This window comes from Heteronotia binoei, chromosome 3, assembly GCF_032191835.1.
Source record: "Heteronotia binoei isolate CCM8104 ecotype False Entrance Well chromosome 3, APGP_CSIRO_Hbin_v1, whole genome shotgun sequence".
Classification (NCBI taxonomy): Eukaryota; Metazoa; Chordata; class Lepidosauria; order Squamata; family Gekkonidae; genus Heteronotia; species Heteronotia binoei.
The window spans coordinates 130,651,216-130,665,659 of NC_083225.1; the positions used below are offsets into that span (position 1 = coordinate 130,651,216).

At 40.9% G+C, this 14,444-nt stretch overlaps 1 protein-coding gene across 4 annotated transcripts in view; it reads right to left on the bottom strand.

Moving 5' to 3' along the window:
- Positions 1-6,198: 6,198 nt before the first annotated feature.
- POU1F1 (POU class 1 homeobox 1) overlaps positions 6,199-14,444 on the bottom strand; it is a 38,529-nt gene continuing 30,283 nt past the window's right edge. For all 4 annotated transcript variants that reach the window (XM_060235148.1, XM_060235150.1, XM_060235149.1 and 1 more), the window contains 3 exons: positions 14,009-14,173; positions 9,966-10,026; positions 6,199-6,409 (listed from right to left, as the gene is read on the bottom strand). In XM_060235148.1, the coding sequence (XP_060091131.1) occupies positions 6,199-6,409; positions 9,966-10,026; positions 14,009-14,173 (437 nt within the window). The remainder of the gene's footprint in view (positions 6,410-9,965; positions 10,027-14,008; positions 14,174-14,444) is intronic.

The window sequence follows — 14,444 nt, forward strand, 5'->3', positions numbered from 1 at the left end:
GCTACAGTGTCTCTTTGTTCAGTTTTTTATGCAAGTCTAGAGACAACAAAAAAATGAAACCAAGAATATGTCACTGATGGATTATGTATGGAACTAATTTATAATGAATCAGTTAAATCTAATGGCCATTGAAGCTGTTCAGCTGTTGTCTGTCATGCAGGGGAAGAGATTAAGATATCTTTAAGTAAGGCAGTAGAGTAAGCATGAGAAAGGCAAGCTGCTGAATTTGAACCAGCAAGGAATTAGTTAGATCATCTTTTCTGTTTAGGATTATTTAAAACCCAATCTTGGATGGAATCTCCACGGTCATCTAGTCCAATCCCCTGCAGAAAGCCGGAAATTCACCAATACCTCCTCCCACAAACACCCAATGACACCTGCACCAAACCCAGAAGGTGGAAAAAAAACCCAAATCCCTTCAGGATCCTTGTCAAAACTGGCCTGGGGAAAAATTGCTGCCTGGACCCCAAAATGGTGAACAGCATTTCCCTGAGTGTGTAAGAAGGGGCCACGAGAACTAAGCACAGGTGCATCCCTTCCTGCCCTTCCTCTCATGAACTGCCTAAGTTCATAAAATCAGCATTGCTGTCAGAGGGCCATCTAACCTCTGTTTAAAAACCTCCAAAGAAGGAGTACCCACCATCTCCCAAGGACGCCTCTTCCACCGAGGAACTGTTCTGTCAGGAAGTTCTTCCTAATGTTTAGTCAAAAAAACTTCTGATTTAATACCAACCCACTGATTCTGGTCCAACCTTCTGGGGCAACAGAAAACCACTCTGTACCATTCTCTATATGACAGCCCTTCAAGTACTTGAAGATGGTAATCATCATCTCTTAGTCATCTCCTCTCCAGGCTAAACAAACTTGACTCTTTCAGCCTTTCCTCGCAGGACTTGGTCTCCAGACCCCTCACCGTCTTCGTTGCCCTCCCCTGGACACGTTCCAGCTTGTCTATATCCTTAAATTGTGGCCAAAACTGAACACAATACTCTAGGTGAGGTCCAGCCAGAGCAAAGTGATATCATCACTTTGGTGGATTGGGACACTATATTTCTCTTGATACAGCCCAAAATTTCACTGCCTTTAACAATTACCACATCACACTGCTGACCCCTTGATCCTTTTTGCACATACTGCTGCCAAGACAAGTTTCCCCCATCTTATAATCATGCTTTTGATTTTTCCTACCTAAACACAGAACTTTACAGTTATCCCCATTAAAATTCAATTGATTTGTTTTAGCCCAGTTTTCCAGCCTGTCACAATCATATTGTATCCTGACTCTGTCTTCTACTGTATTTGCTACCTTTCCCCATATAGTATCATATATGAAGATACCAGTCTGCTAAATGGGGCTTTTTGGTGATTGTTCGGTCGTACAGTTGACCCCATGGATCAAGGCATGCCTGGCCCTCCTGTCTTCCACAATCCTCCAGAGTCCTCTCAAATTCATGTTAGTTACATCAGTAATGCTGTCCAGCCATCTCATCTTTTGCGGTCCCCTTATTTTGCCTTCTGTCTTTCCCAGAATCAGGGTCTTCTCCAGTGAGTGCTCCCTTTTCATTTGGTGGCCAAAGTATTTGAGTATTCAACATCTGGCCTTCCAGGAAACAGGGTTGATTTCCCCTAGGACTGACTGATTTGATCTTGTAGTCCAAGGGACTCTCAAGAGTCTTCTCCAGCACCACAACTCAAAAGCATCAAAAGAGAAATAGGACTTACTACCAAATTAATAAGCATAGTTTTTCAACATTATTACGATTATTGACTGCACTTATCTGGTTGAATCTTAGAAAATCATCTGTTATTTTCTAAGGTGTTCCCAATTCTTTCTTCTTTTTTTCTTCTAGACCTGCCCTCTTAATAACTGATACAAGTCAGACATTTTGAAGGTGCAAGGATTTGCCATGGCCTCATGTTCTTGCAAAGAAAACATGGCTTTCCAAACAGTCACAGAAACTCTGCTATGAAAATTGACAGCAAAATCATGGCTTTTTTCTGTGGTTGCCTTATTTCATGCTATATATGGTACCACAAACTAGAGCACAATTCATTTAAACAATTCATTGAATTGTAGCTGCAAGTATAGCTATCCTAACATTTTGAAAGTCAACCAGATAAAAATAGCATACGAAAATAAGGAGCAAGCAATACACACATAATATAACCATTTTGTCTCAAAATATGTATTTTTAAGGTTTCAACACTCAAATAAGTTACATCAATAAATTAAGTCGGTCTATACCATGTTTTAAAGGGCCTAATATATTGCAAAAGCACACATAGCATAAAATGCAGAGCTTTCAGATAATATATTCTTCCTCTTGTTTTTGTTGATTTTTTTTTAAAGTGACCTTACTCACTCAACAGATCTAGTAAGTACAACTTTAGTGACAATAGCATTCTTCAGGCATAGTGGCAAACAGGTTGCTGGTACATGAACAAGTCAGGGTTCTTCTGAGGCTTGTGTGTGGGCAGCTAATGAAATATGTCTATTTTGGGGGCAAAGCACAGTTTGCTGTTAAAACTAACAAATTATGGTTTGTTTGCCCCCCCCCAACAGGATTATGGGGTGTTCTGCTTTGCAAGCAAAATACAAATTGAAGTTTTCTGGTTTGCATTTAATTGCAAAGAAAGACTTGCTGCAAAAGTGGAAATAGTATATTGCGTTGGATCTAGCCAGCCTTAAAAAAAATTCCTGTCTTATGTCCTACATGATTTTGTTAGTGGTCAGAGGGAACCATCACCCCCCCCCCCCCAATTCCTTTTTTCACCAGAACAATGAGGAAGGCGTGACTGTCAGCTCCAGGATCCCCCAGCCTTGTTCACAGAATGACAGAGCATGGCTTGCTGTTGCACATAGAACCATACCAACATATTGAAAGCCTTAGGCCAAGCTCTGTACCTCTTTCCCTTTGCTGCCATGACTAGCTTTATTAGTATGGCTCATCTGCCTTCAGGCTTATTATTTTCATTTTATTAAGATAGACTTGCTTTTTTTAAAAAAGAAAAAAAGGCCTATGCATTTGGATCATCCTTGCTTTTAGGTTGAAGTATCTGAACTAATACAGGTGACTTCCCTAAGTAAACTTGTGGTGGTAATTGCTCCTTTGATGCTGAGGTATAGCACAAAGTAGGTTAAGCCATATCTCTCACTAGACCAGGTTCCTTTGGTAACAGCAATCTTTTAATCCTTACAGGGCTTTTCTAAGCAGCATTAAACAGCAAAAGGGAGAGATAGACTGAAGTAGCTTAAAACGTGAGTTGAAGGGACATAGTTAACATCTTCCCTATAAGCCTCTCCCATATTAAAGCAGCTGCCAATATTTTAACCAGCAGGGGCACTCACAGTTTCTAAAGTTGGCACCTCATTAGGCTGCCCCCAATTTAAGCTGCTTTTGCATGGAGGATCCTGTCAAGAAGGGTATTCTCAGCAACTGGCAGATAAGCTCAGTCACAGTGGGAGCTGATGGGTTTTCCACTTTTTCTCTCTGAAATCTCTTAATACTTGTAGTCTGTTCTCTTGACAGTCTTGAAAAGGCTCTGTTTTTAAATTGTTTAGCTTGTTGATTTAGTGTCGATGCCCCTAATAGAGAAGCCGAATTTAAAAGGACTACAGCATATAGAAACCAGCAACTTTTCCATAGCCTTTGAATGTTACATCGCTTCAATCTATGTATCCAGCTAAAGTTCATATTGAAGGATTTTATGAATTAAACTGGATTTAACAATCTATGGGTCTTAATTTAAGGAGGCTAGTTTACACTACTGCATCCCTGGATCTTCATGTAAGTTACAAGAAAGATACAAAGGCACACACATCCATTCTCTCTGAGGCTGGCAAACAGGAAAACAAGTCTAGCAAGGTACAGCATCTTGTTCAGTCTTGATACTGGCTTGCGCTGGTCACTGGATGATACAGAAACCAATATATTGTTCTTTTCCAATAGGATAACCATTCCTCCTTCCTCTATCCAATACTAAGCAATGTTAACCTACTGCAAGGATTGGATGGGAAGTTCAAATGTACCTGGATGCAAGCACAGCTGAGTGGCCACTACAGTGCTTTAAGCGAGTGCTGCAAGGGCCACTTGAGTGCCAGCACTGGATGTTCTCGCTGCCACCTCCCATGAACTGAAAAAATAAAGGTACATAACCCACCATGAAAACCAGCTTCTATTATTAAATTATACAAAGTCAACAAAGATAAACATACTCATATTTATATTTATACTCATATAAATTCCACCATCATAAATTACAAAACAACCATAACTTTTAGTCCTTAATGAAAAAGGAAGCATTAGCACCAAGAGTCCTTTTCATCCTCTGGTAAAACTTCCCATCTCATTCCATGAAATCCTGGTGGTGTACTCCAGATGTTTAATGTTTGTCAAAAAAAATGCAGCCAATAATCCAAGTTTCCAAGGACAGGGTCATACTGAACCCTTGTTTCGTGTGAGCTTCTTCAAGCTGCAATAATCCTAAATGACATAAATAATACACAATAATATAGAATAAAACCATGTGATTTTATTCAGGGTTTAAAATGTTTTATGGCTTGTGTGCACATGGTTTTATTGTATATTATTTATGTCATTCAGGATTATTGCAGCTTGAAGAAGTTCACGCGAAACAAGGGTTCAGCAGGACCTTGTCCTTGGAAACTTGGATTATTGGCTGCATTTTTTGACAAACATTAAACATCTGGAGTACTACACCAGGATTTCATGGAATGAGATGGGAAGTTTTACCACAGGATGAAAAGAAGGACTTGGTGCTAATGCTTCCTTTTTCATTAAGGACTAAAAGTTATGGTTGTTTTGTAATTTATGATGGTGGAATTTATATGAGTATGTTTATCTTTGTTGACTTTGTATAATTTAATAATAGAAGCTAGTTTTCACGGTGGGTTATGTACCTTTATTTTTCTGTCCTTTTGTCGTGTTACTCTCTCTGTGTTGTATAACCTCCCATGAACTAGCAGCAGTGCAAGAGGAGGAAGCTGCTGGTGAGTCGACACCAATCATCATTGGCACTGCAGGATATAAGCCAAGTGACGCTGAAGCACTAGTAGGGTTGCTGGAGTGTGATCTTGTTTGCTCCTGGCCACCGGTGACCCTGCCCCCCGGCCACTGTAAATTAAGTTCTCTTATCAAAGATTTCAGGTTTTCACAGCTGGTAACATCATTAGGGTTTGTAGAATCTTTCGGGCTCAAGTGCTGTGTTCTACTGGAGAAAGTTTTCCTTCCAGACGTTTTGTTCTCAGCTGCGGAGAACATCCTCAGTGGCGTTGCAGCCGGAGCAGGCGCTCTGACCTTCTTGGCTGCTGTGCATTGAGTGGGACTCTGTGCACTCAATGCACAGCAGCCAAGAAGGTCAGAGCGCCTGCTCCGGCTGCAACGCCACTGAGGATGTTCTCTGCAGCTGAGAACGAAACGTCTGGAAGGAAAACTTTCTCCAGTTGAACACGGCACTTGAGCCTGAAAGATTCTACAAACCCTAATAAGTCTCTTAACTCTGTTTTTCTCAGACTGGAGCTGATTACAAAATGGTATGCAATCTGAGCTGCTGGCTTTCTGAATGTTGGTAGCTTTGTAGGGAAGCTTTTTGGGGTCACTGGACCTGTGTCTATGTGCATCTGCTGCATCATATAAAGATGCTGGGTTGTGCCTTTTATTTAGAATAAATGATACTATAATGCAGCTGAAGTCTCAACAGCTTCTAAGTGCTGGTATTTAAGAATATAATTTGCTAGAAGTGTAAGTACCTGTGAGTAAAGTAATAAAACATAAGAGATATGGATGTATGTCAATTTTAAGTGCACCTAATCCCTTCCATCTGCTTAGTGACTGTTAGCCAATTCCACCTTTCCACGCTACAGGCATTGTACCAGAATGTCTGGAGAAAGCTGTGTTGATGACTTTCCACATCTTGGTAACATATTAATATACTGAGTGATAATGCAGGCAGCTTTCAGGCAAAGGCACTGTGCCCTTTAGAGGAGGAAGTGCATCTTAAAGCATCACAAATTATTACCAAAGTTTTTTTTATGACTGAACTAGATTAACTTGCAGTGGTGACAAACATGGTATGCTCTGGTTTTAGTTCATCAAGCATATTTCTTTTCCTTTTATAGAAAAACAATTAAAATTAGGAGTACCGAAGAAGGAATTAGGAAGAGTCTGTAGGGGAAAATTACTGGCAGTCTTGGTGGTCCTTAATGGAGTGGAAGGTGTTCTGATGTAAACTTGTCTTCACTCTCTTCTCTCTCTGTCTTCGGTTGCAGAACCAAACTCTCACCACTTCCTTCTCCAGATTGAGCCCCTCAGCCATCCGCATAATCTCCTGAGAAGACGGCTTGCTTTGGTCAGCAAAATGACTTTCTAGGGCTTCTTTAGCAGCAATACTGGAAAGAAGAATAGAATAGCCTTATTGTAACATTAGCAATATCTCAGGAAATCATAGGTCTCTCTCAAACATAGAATCATAGAGTTGGAAAGGGCCTCCAGGGCCATCTAGTCCAACCTTCCGCACAATGCAGGAAACTCACAAATACCTCCCCCTAAATTCACAGGATCTGTTTGCTGTCAAATGGCAGTCTAGCCTCTGTTTGAAAACCTCCAAGGAAGAGAGCCCACCACTTCCCGAGGAAGCCTGTTCCACATGTTTTTTAAATATATGAATGGCATGTCCACTTAGGATATAGATATGAAAAGATTTGTCAAGTATTGATTACATATGGGCAGAATTGTAGTATACATGTGGACAGGAACTGAAGGATTATGGAGTACTATCAAAGCCTCGCACTTCGAGAAACTTCCACCCATCTTTAAGATTGTGTTCAAATGGAGAGTTCTGAAAAAACACTGATTCCATTTTCTCTCAACTAAACATGTTTCTCTGGCTGTCCCATATTGTTTTACCAGGCATGAATCTTTAGTCTTTAAATGGAAGACAGCCTGACTGGAGGCGTGTCATTCCATTTTATGGAGCAAATAAATACTTCACTAACTCAGTAGTATCTGCAAATCAGTGTCAGCGGCTACTTAGCAGTGTTCTTTCCCTTGATCCACTATATGGTATCAGAGTGTAGAATTAGTTAAGTTTTGAAATGGAAGTCTTTCCATGCAGTGTTGATATCCTAAAGTAATGTGGCTGGCTTCAAAGAACAAGCAGTCCCCATCAGTTGTTGCTTCAAAGAACAAGCAGTCCCCATACATAACCCATCAGTTGTTTTAGTACAGGGGTGGCCAACGGTAGCTCTCCAGATGTTTTTTTTGCCTACAACCCCCATCAGCCCCAGCCAGCATGGCCAATGGCTGGGGCTGATGGGAATTGTTGGCAAAAAACATCTGGAGAGCTATCGTTGGCCACCCCTGTGTTAGTAGGATCACATTGATAAATACACTTAGATGGATTTGTGCTGAGGTTATGTTCAAGGTTCACACAGTTCAGCAGGCAGCAAGCACTGAGGATTGTTGGGTCAATTCTCTTTTTTCATACAAAGGGTAGACGCTTGATAGATCCAGCACTAAAATTATTTAAAAGCAAGGTTCTACTACATCTTTTAAATGGTGTCAAAATATGGGGGTGGAATGAGAATGCTTTATCTAGTCTGGAGGTAATCCAGAATCAGTTCCTAAGACAAATTCTTGCTCTTTCTATGGGCTCTCCAGCTGCCCTGATAAGGGCTGAAACAGGACTCCCATAAGAGCACGGATACACCTAGCTATAATAAAACACTAGAAAAAAGTAAATTCTCTCATCAATTGCTGAGCAGTCGAGTTAGAACAGATAAAAGGAGGTACTTCTTCACCCAAAGTGTGATTAACATGTGGAATTCACTGCCATAGGAGGTGGTAGCAGCTACAAGCATAGCCAGCTTCAAGAGGGGGATAGATAAAAGTATGAAGCAGAGGTCCATCAGTGGCTATTAGTCGCAATGTGTGTGTGTGTGTGTGTATGTATGTATATATATATATATATATATATATATATATATATATATATGTGGGTGTGTATAATTTTTGGCCACTGTGTGACACAGAGTGTTGGACTGGATGGGCCATTGACCTGATCCAACATGGCTTCTCTTATGTTCTTATCATACTTCCCTTAATTACCATTCATTTAATTTTCCACTAACAAAAGGTGTTCTAGATACCTCAACAACATTATCCAGAGTTATTCTATTCCTGACGATCTCCTAGGGGCCCAAAATGACAATTCTCAATTTAGGGATTGGATTCTCAATTTAGGGATCAGATGCGTTGACAGATCATTCTCTAATCCTAAAATCTAAAGTAGCTCCCTGGTTCAGACTAATCAGATCTGATCATCTGAGATCCCCATACCTGGTTAATATCTCCGGGTTTAACATCAGAACATCCTTCACAGCTCTTCGCTTTCAGACTATGCAAACAACTCTGTTAACTGGTCGATATTCCCACATCCCAACAGAACAATGTTTTTGCACTTGTGGTTCACCTACGATAGAGGACCTCCCCCATTACATTCTATCCTGTCCACTCTACAATGCCCCCAGAATTAAATTTCTGTCTGGAGTATTAACCTCCTTAAAAGCACATTCAGAAACTGACAAGATTATACAGTATTTTTGTCATCTGACAATGATGCTCATGTGTCCTATCAAGTCTCTTTGTTTGCCTTTGCAGCTAAGAAGATAAGAGCAAGAGTAATATCAAATGCTGTTAAGTTCTTGAAGTTGGCCTTTCTGGGGAACTTTTAAGGTGTTAATTGGAAACTTTGTTGTTCGGGTTCTGTTTTGTTTTGTGATGGCCAATGGCTATACACAATAAATTTTTGACTGACTCAAAGCAGGTCTGTTGGGTTCAAAACAGTACTTAAGGCCCACAAATTTTGTGAAGGATCACCCATTTATTGCTTCCATCTCTATCCTCTTCTGTTTGCATGTTGTTTCCACCAGATTTTCCAGGGCCATAATTACATGAATGATTCCAACAGACAGTCATTTGATACCATTACAGTCTCTAGCCAATTAGATGATGCCATTATTAAAGTGGTAGTGAAGCCAACCTTGACAGCAATGTTTGTTTCATTTGCTCCAACTATCGGTGGACTAACACTGTCCCTTTTCCAAGCAACCTCCAAAAAGAGGTAAAAGAGGGAACTCTTCTTGTTGGTGCTAAGATATTGCATAAACAGTATAGTTTCCTCTTGGCTGATACCTGGTTATTACATTGTGTTGTTGCATTATTCAGAGAGGAAAATTTAACATATTTAGAGTTGAAATTGTTTAACACATTTTTGTGCTTTTTTACCCTTTTAAAGTTAAAAAAAAAAGCTGTTCAGATTTGTGGTATGTCCCTTTGAAAGGCACATAGGGTACACAAACATTGATTTGCTCTTTAGAAGTGGATATTCTGGAAAAGGTACTAGTTTTAGGTTTGACCTCAAGAGGGCAGTAGTATACTTTATGATGGACACATAAAATTGAAAAAGCATTCATTGTCAGCACCTGGAAAATCCCCTTTGATTACAAAGAAGTGAGCAGTTCAGATGTGTAGGCTCTTTTTAAAATGATTTAAGAGAAGTAGCCTCTGCATATGAATAGACATGCTGAGTTTAACCATCAGTCTCATTTTGCCTCTGATAGGCCAATTATATTTCACTGGATAAAAGTATAAATAAGAAATGTTTTTCATAGATTATTTAAATGTTTTTCATAGATTTTTACATAGATTATTTTTGTTTATGTAAATTTCCTAGTCATTTTCCCCACAGTATTAAAATGAGAAAGACTACTTCACTGAAAAATCAGTTTTAAAAGGTAGTCTTTTTGTTGGATCTCTAATGCTGGGGTGTGCAATGTACATACAAGTTAGGACATCAGTCCAGCAGATGGAAATGCACAAGCTAATGGATGATGAATGTGCAGTTTCTGTAGCTGAAAATTCCAAACCAGCAGCAATCCTTAATACCTTATGGTGGTTCTGCGCTTTCTTTTCCGTTCATTCATGCCAACCTTTTCATTGTATAAAGCTGTAATAGAGGGCAATGTTGAGAGACAGTTACTTCCAGTGGCTGACGATGATGTGCGCAGGATCATATTGAAACAATTGCGACCTGCGTGTTAATAACTGCTGTATACATTTGCACTTGTATTCTGTGTTTGCACTGCATATGCCTAAAGAATGCAATCACATTCCATGTCTGCAGTTAACATAAACTGCAAAACAAAGTGCAATAAATTAAAGTACAACAACTGATTGGAATCGAACACTGCAAGTGTTGGGGCCTATGAGACTCACAGGAGGAAAAATCACATCTCCCCATCACTGAGCCTAGTGCATCTTCAGGCCTCACAACACACCTTTGAACCTGGCTGCAGCAGTACCAGTGCCTGGGAAGTGTTCTCTCAATATCCTCTGTAACTATAGTGGGACTCAGAGTGGCTTCAGCCATTCTCTGCCCCTGTGAGAGAACTCCCAGCATCCTCTACCATGGTAGCTGAATCCAGAGCAGCTCCTGGCATCCTCTGCTGTGACATCCAGACCTGAAGTGGCTCCTGGTATCTGCTGCTCTGTCAGTCAGGTCTGGAGTGGCTCCCTATGGCAGTGGCTGCCAGCTCTCCAGGTAAGTGTGTTGTTGCCACATGCAGACAATGCTGTTTTATTTGTAGGGAGGGAATTTAACCCCCCTATATTTTTTTTGTGATTTCAGATTTCAAACATCCAAGTTTGCAGGAAAATTTGTTCATGTTGCTCTGATTCACAGATTGAGATACCTGCAAATGGGAGGCCACATTGCTATTAGATATATAGATACTCATAACAGGGTCAGTTGATGCAGTTTATTAGAGAGAACTGTTATAAAGAGAGGATCTTCCTTGTAATTGATTCCTCATAGACTAAACAGAACAAACAAAGTTGGAAATGTGGTCAAATCTCAGCAGATTTTTTTTTCCAGATATAGCAGCTCTTCCCGTTATCTTCCCAAGGTGGAATAATGTCATTCTAGAAATCTGATGGTAAGTTATAAAATACTGATAATGCCTCACTTTTTTTTCTTGGGATTTGTAATGCTTTGTGTTACTCCTTGACATCTTAATAGTTATTGTAAATATAGTTATTGTAAATGCAAAAACAAAATTGATAATATAAAAACCCTGAACAATAAAACAGAAATTAAGTCTAACAACTGCTACACTTTCAGACTCTTCAGGTTAAAAACCAGTAGATAACAAAACAAGGTCATTGTTTTTGCATCTAGTTAGAGACAATATAATTTTGGGAAGAGAGGAGAGGGTTTAGATACAGGTATATATAAAAGTCTTCCATTTAATTTGTGCAAATGATGAAAATATTTCTTATTTTCATAAGATTTATCTAATTCGTTTTGTTATCGTTATATGTACAGGTTGATACGTTATTTGTAATTTATCTTATAATTGTTTCACTTTGTACTTCTTTTCTACATTTTGTATTCAAAATTCTTTAAAAATTCAAATTAAAAACAGCAATCTGTGAGTATACAAACTAAATTGTTGTATGCATAGTTCAGTGTAGCCTTCCTTATGTCCACTTGGCATCAAACACTCTAACAACTATACCATATTATACCATATCATCAATGTCGCTGATTTTCAGCATGGCTCCATTTGATGATACTTAAATCCACAGTTTGGGGACAAGGAGAAAGAAAGAAGATTTTTCAGAAAAGTGAGGAGGGGATCCCTTTGGTTTGCAGAAAAATTGACATTTTTAAAATGGGTGTTTACAACGCCCCCCCCCCCCCCCAACAGAGGAACATGACTGTACAGGCTCACAGATCCACTTGCCAGCATTGAGGAGGGAAGAAGAAGAAGACAGATGATCCTGTGTGTCCTGATGCAGCCTACCCCTGCCTGTCATTGGGAAGCCAGCTGGTGGGTGGGAAGGTAGTGTGGGAATTATCCCCAGTGAAGTGCGGTTCCTGCAGGCAGGTGGGGAGGAACAGAAACTGCTATCCCCTCCATACTTCAGGCAGGTGAGCAAGGGAGCCCAGGAGCTGCCACTAGTTGATCCCCCACCCCCAGGAGGAGGAGGACAGACAGGTGGGCAGATGAACTGGCAGATAGTCTTGCTGGAGATATGCATGCAGCTGGCAAGGAGAAGGGGGGAGCCTCCATTATGACCTGCCTCCCAAACTCTTGACAAAGTGGCAGTGTTTGAGGGGTAAGGAGGGGGAGCTTCCCCTGCTTCCCAATGTTCCATCCTCACCAAAACTACAGCTGAAGCAACAGTGAAATACCAGAGACAGGCAGGTAAGCAAGGAAAGTGAGAGACCCTGCCACTAAACCAAAGGAGGGGAAGGAGCAGGCAGGTAGAATAGCTTAAATTCCCTCCCTTAAATTCCTCTCTTGTTGGGTGAGAGGAAGGGCAGAGTGGTAGTGAGCTGCCTGGCAGGTGTATGGGATTTCCTCCTGTGCGAGTCTCACAGGTCTCTACTTATATCTAATTCTCAGCATGGCCACATCCATGGATGCTTAAATCTGGATATTGGAGGCATGAACAGACACATTCAAATCCCCACTCTGCCATGGAAGTTTGCTGGTTGACATTAGGCTAACCTGTCTCACGGTTCTTGTGAGGATAAAATGCAGGAGAGGAGGAGGTAAGCTGGGTCCCCAATTTGGGAAAGATGGTATAAACTGAAGCAGCGGTCATTTTGTAGAAAAATAGGCGGTGGAGCTCATCCAGGGATTGTTATGCAGCTGCAATACTATTCAATAGACAAGGAGGTGGAACTCTCAGAAGGAGGAGGTGGAACTCCCAGAAAGGTTCAGGAGCTGCGCTCCTGTGAGCTCCCACTGAATCTGAGGCCTGAACTGAAGTAAATATAGTTTAAGATGGAGAGGGCAGATAAAGGGTGATTTGCTTGGTGTGGGAAGGAGAAAAGGATCGAAGGGAAAGGGGAGTATTCAGGGATGCTGGAAGAAGAAAAGCCCAAATAGTGCAGAGAGCAGGTTATAGGGGAAAACCCCACAAATCCTTATGGTCCTAGCTGTGGATCCTGAAATGTGGATCAGGGCATGCAGAGAGAAAGGGAGGAGATATTGCTATAGACCGGGGAGGGGGGGGGAATTTGAAGAATTTCAACCCATATTTGAAGAAAAATCATTTCAATAAAGGGTGAATACACAAAAAAGCACACTGATGACATTTTCTGCATAAACACAGGCAGCTGTGTCCTGAACACTGAAGCAGGTAGGTAAGGCAGGAGGGGGAGGGGGAGGACAGGGCAGTAATGCTACAGGTGGATGAGCAGGGGAGGAGAAGCAGTAAGCTCAAAAGCTCTCCCTGCCACTGATGCTGCAAGCATATGAGGGAGAAGAAGTGGGAGGCTTGAGAACTACTATGCAGCAAGGTGGACAGTCCAGAAGGAGCACCAGAGAGCAAGCAGATGGGCAGAGTAATGAGGGTAGACAAAGCGGCGGGGGGGGGGGGGTGTGGAGTGAGCGACAGGGCTTCAGAAGGTCACTGGTGTCACCAGGATTCTCCTTCCCCTGCACATTTCTTTCCTGCTTGCAATATAATAGTATAATAATTTGTGTTTTGTAATAGTGTTGGATGAGAATTTAAGTGTCTGCCACACAGCTTCCTAGATGATCTTGGATGAGAATGTCACCATAATCTGAACCATTGCAATATGTACAGCATCTGTAATGGGATGATGGATTTCACAACTAATGTCTCCACAGGACAGCAGCCATGCTGAATCTGTGGTACTATTATATGATCCCCAAGTGCCCATCTAGAAGCACCATTACATCTGAAATGATACCTTTTATGTACAGGGAAATCATGTGATTTTTGTACTGTAGGCATTATGACTATCAAGGGTTGACACTGCAAAGAGAGATGCTGCTTGGAGACATTTCTGATGCTCATGTACTTGTAACAAGTCTTTACTGTTCCATGGTGATTGATACACATGTTAACTAAAGACTTCCTGTAAAAGGTTGACTCGGATTTTGCTGTACCTCCTACTTGTTCTGCTTCCTCCAGCCACTTTGTCAGGATTGATTTTAGTTTGCAAGCATTCTTGAAGCTTAACTGCAAGTTTTCAAAACGGCAAATAGTTGTTTGGCTGAATTCAGAGCCATGCACAGCAGCCAGAGCTTCTCCAACATTTGTTTGTGTATAACCTGCCAAAAGAAGATAAAACTACAATCTCAATCCAGGGAAGTGATGGCCATGCTTATGTCTAGGATACATTTCCCATGGTTTTTGCTCAAACCAATGATGTTGAAGCTCTTTTCATTTCATATTACTAACCTGGCTCTGTTTTTAAACACTGATAGCCCAATGCACAGGAAAAAAATGATATATGTTCTTCTTTACTCAGTTATCAAATAATACAATGGATCAACATGTGCAATGGAAGTAAGAAGGCTTAAAGAGTGAACCACTTCCTAG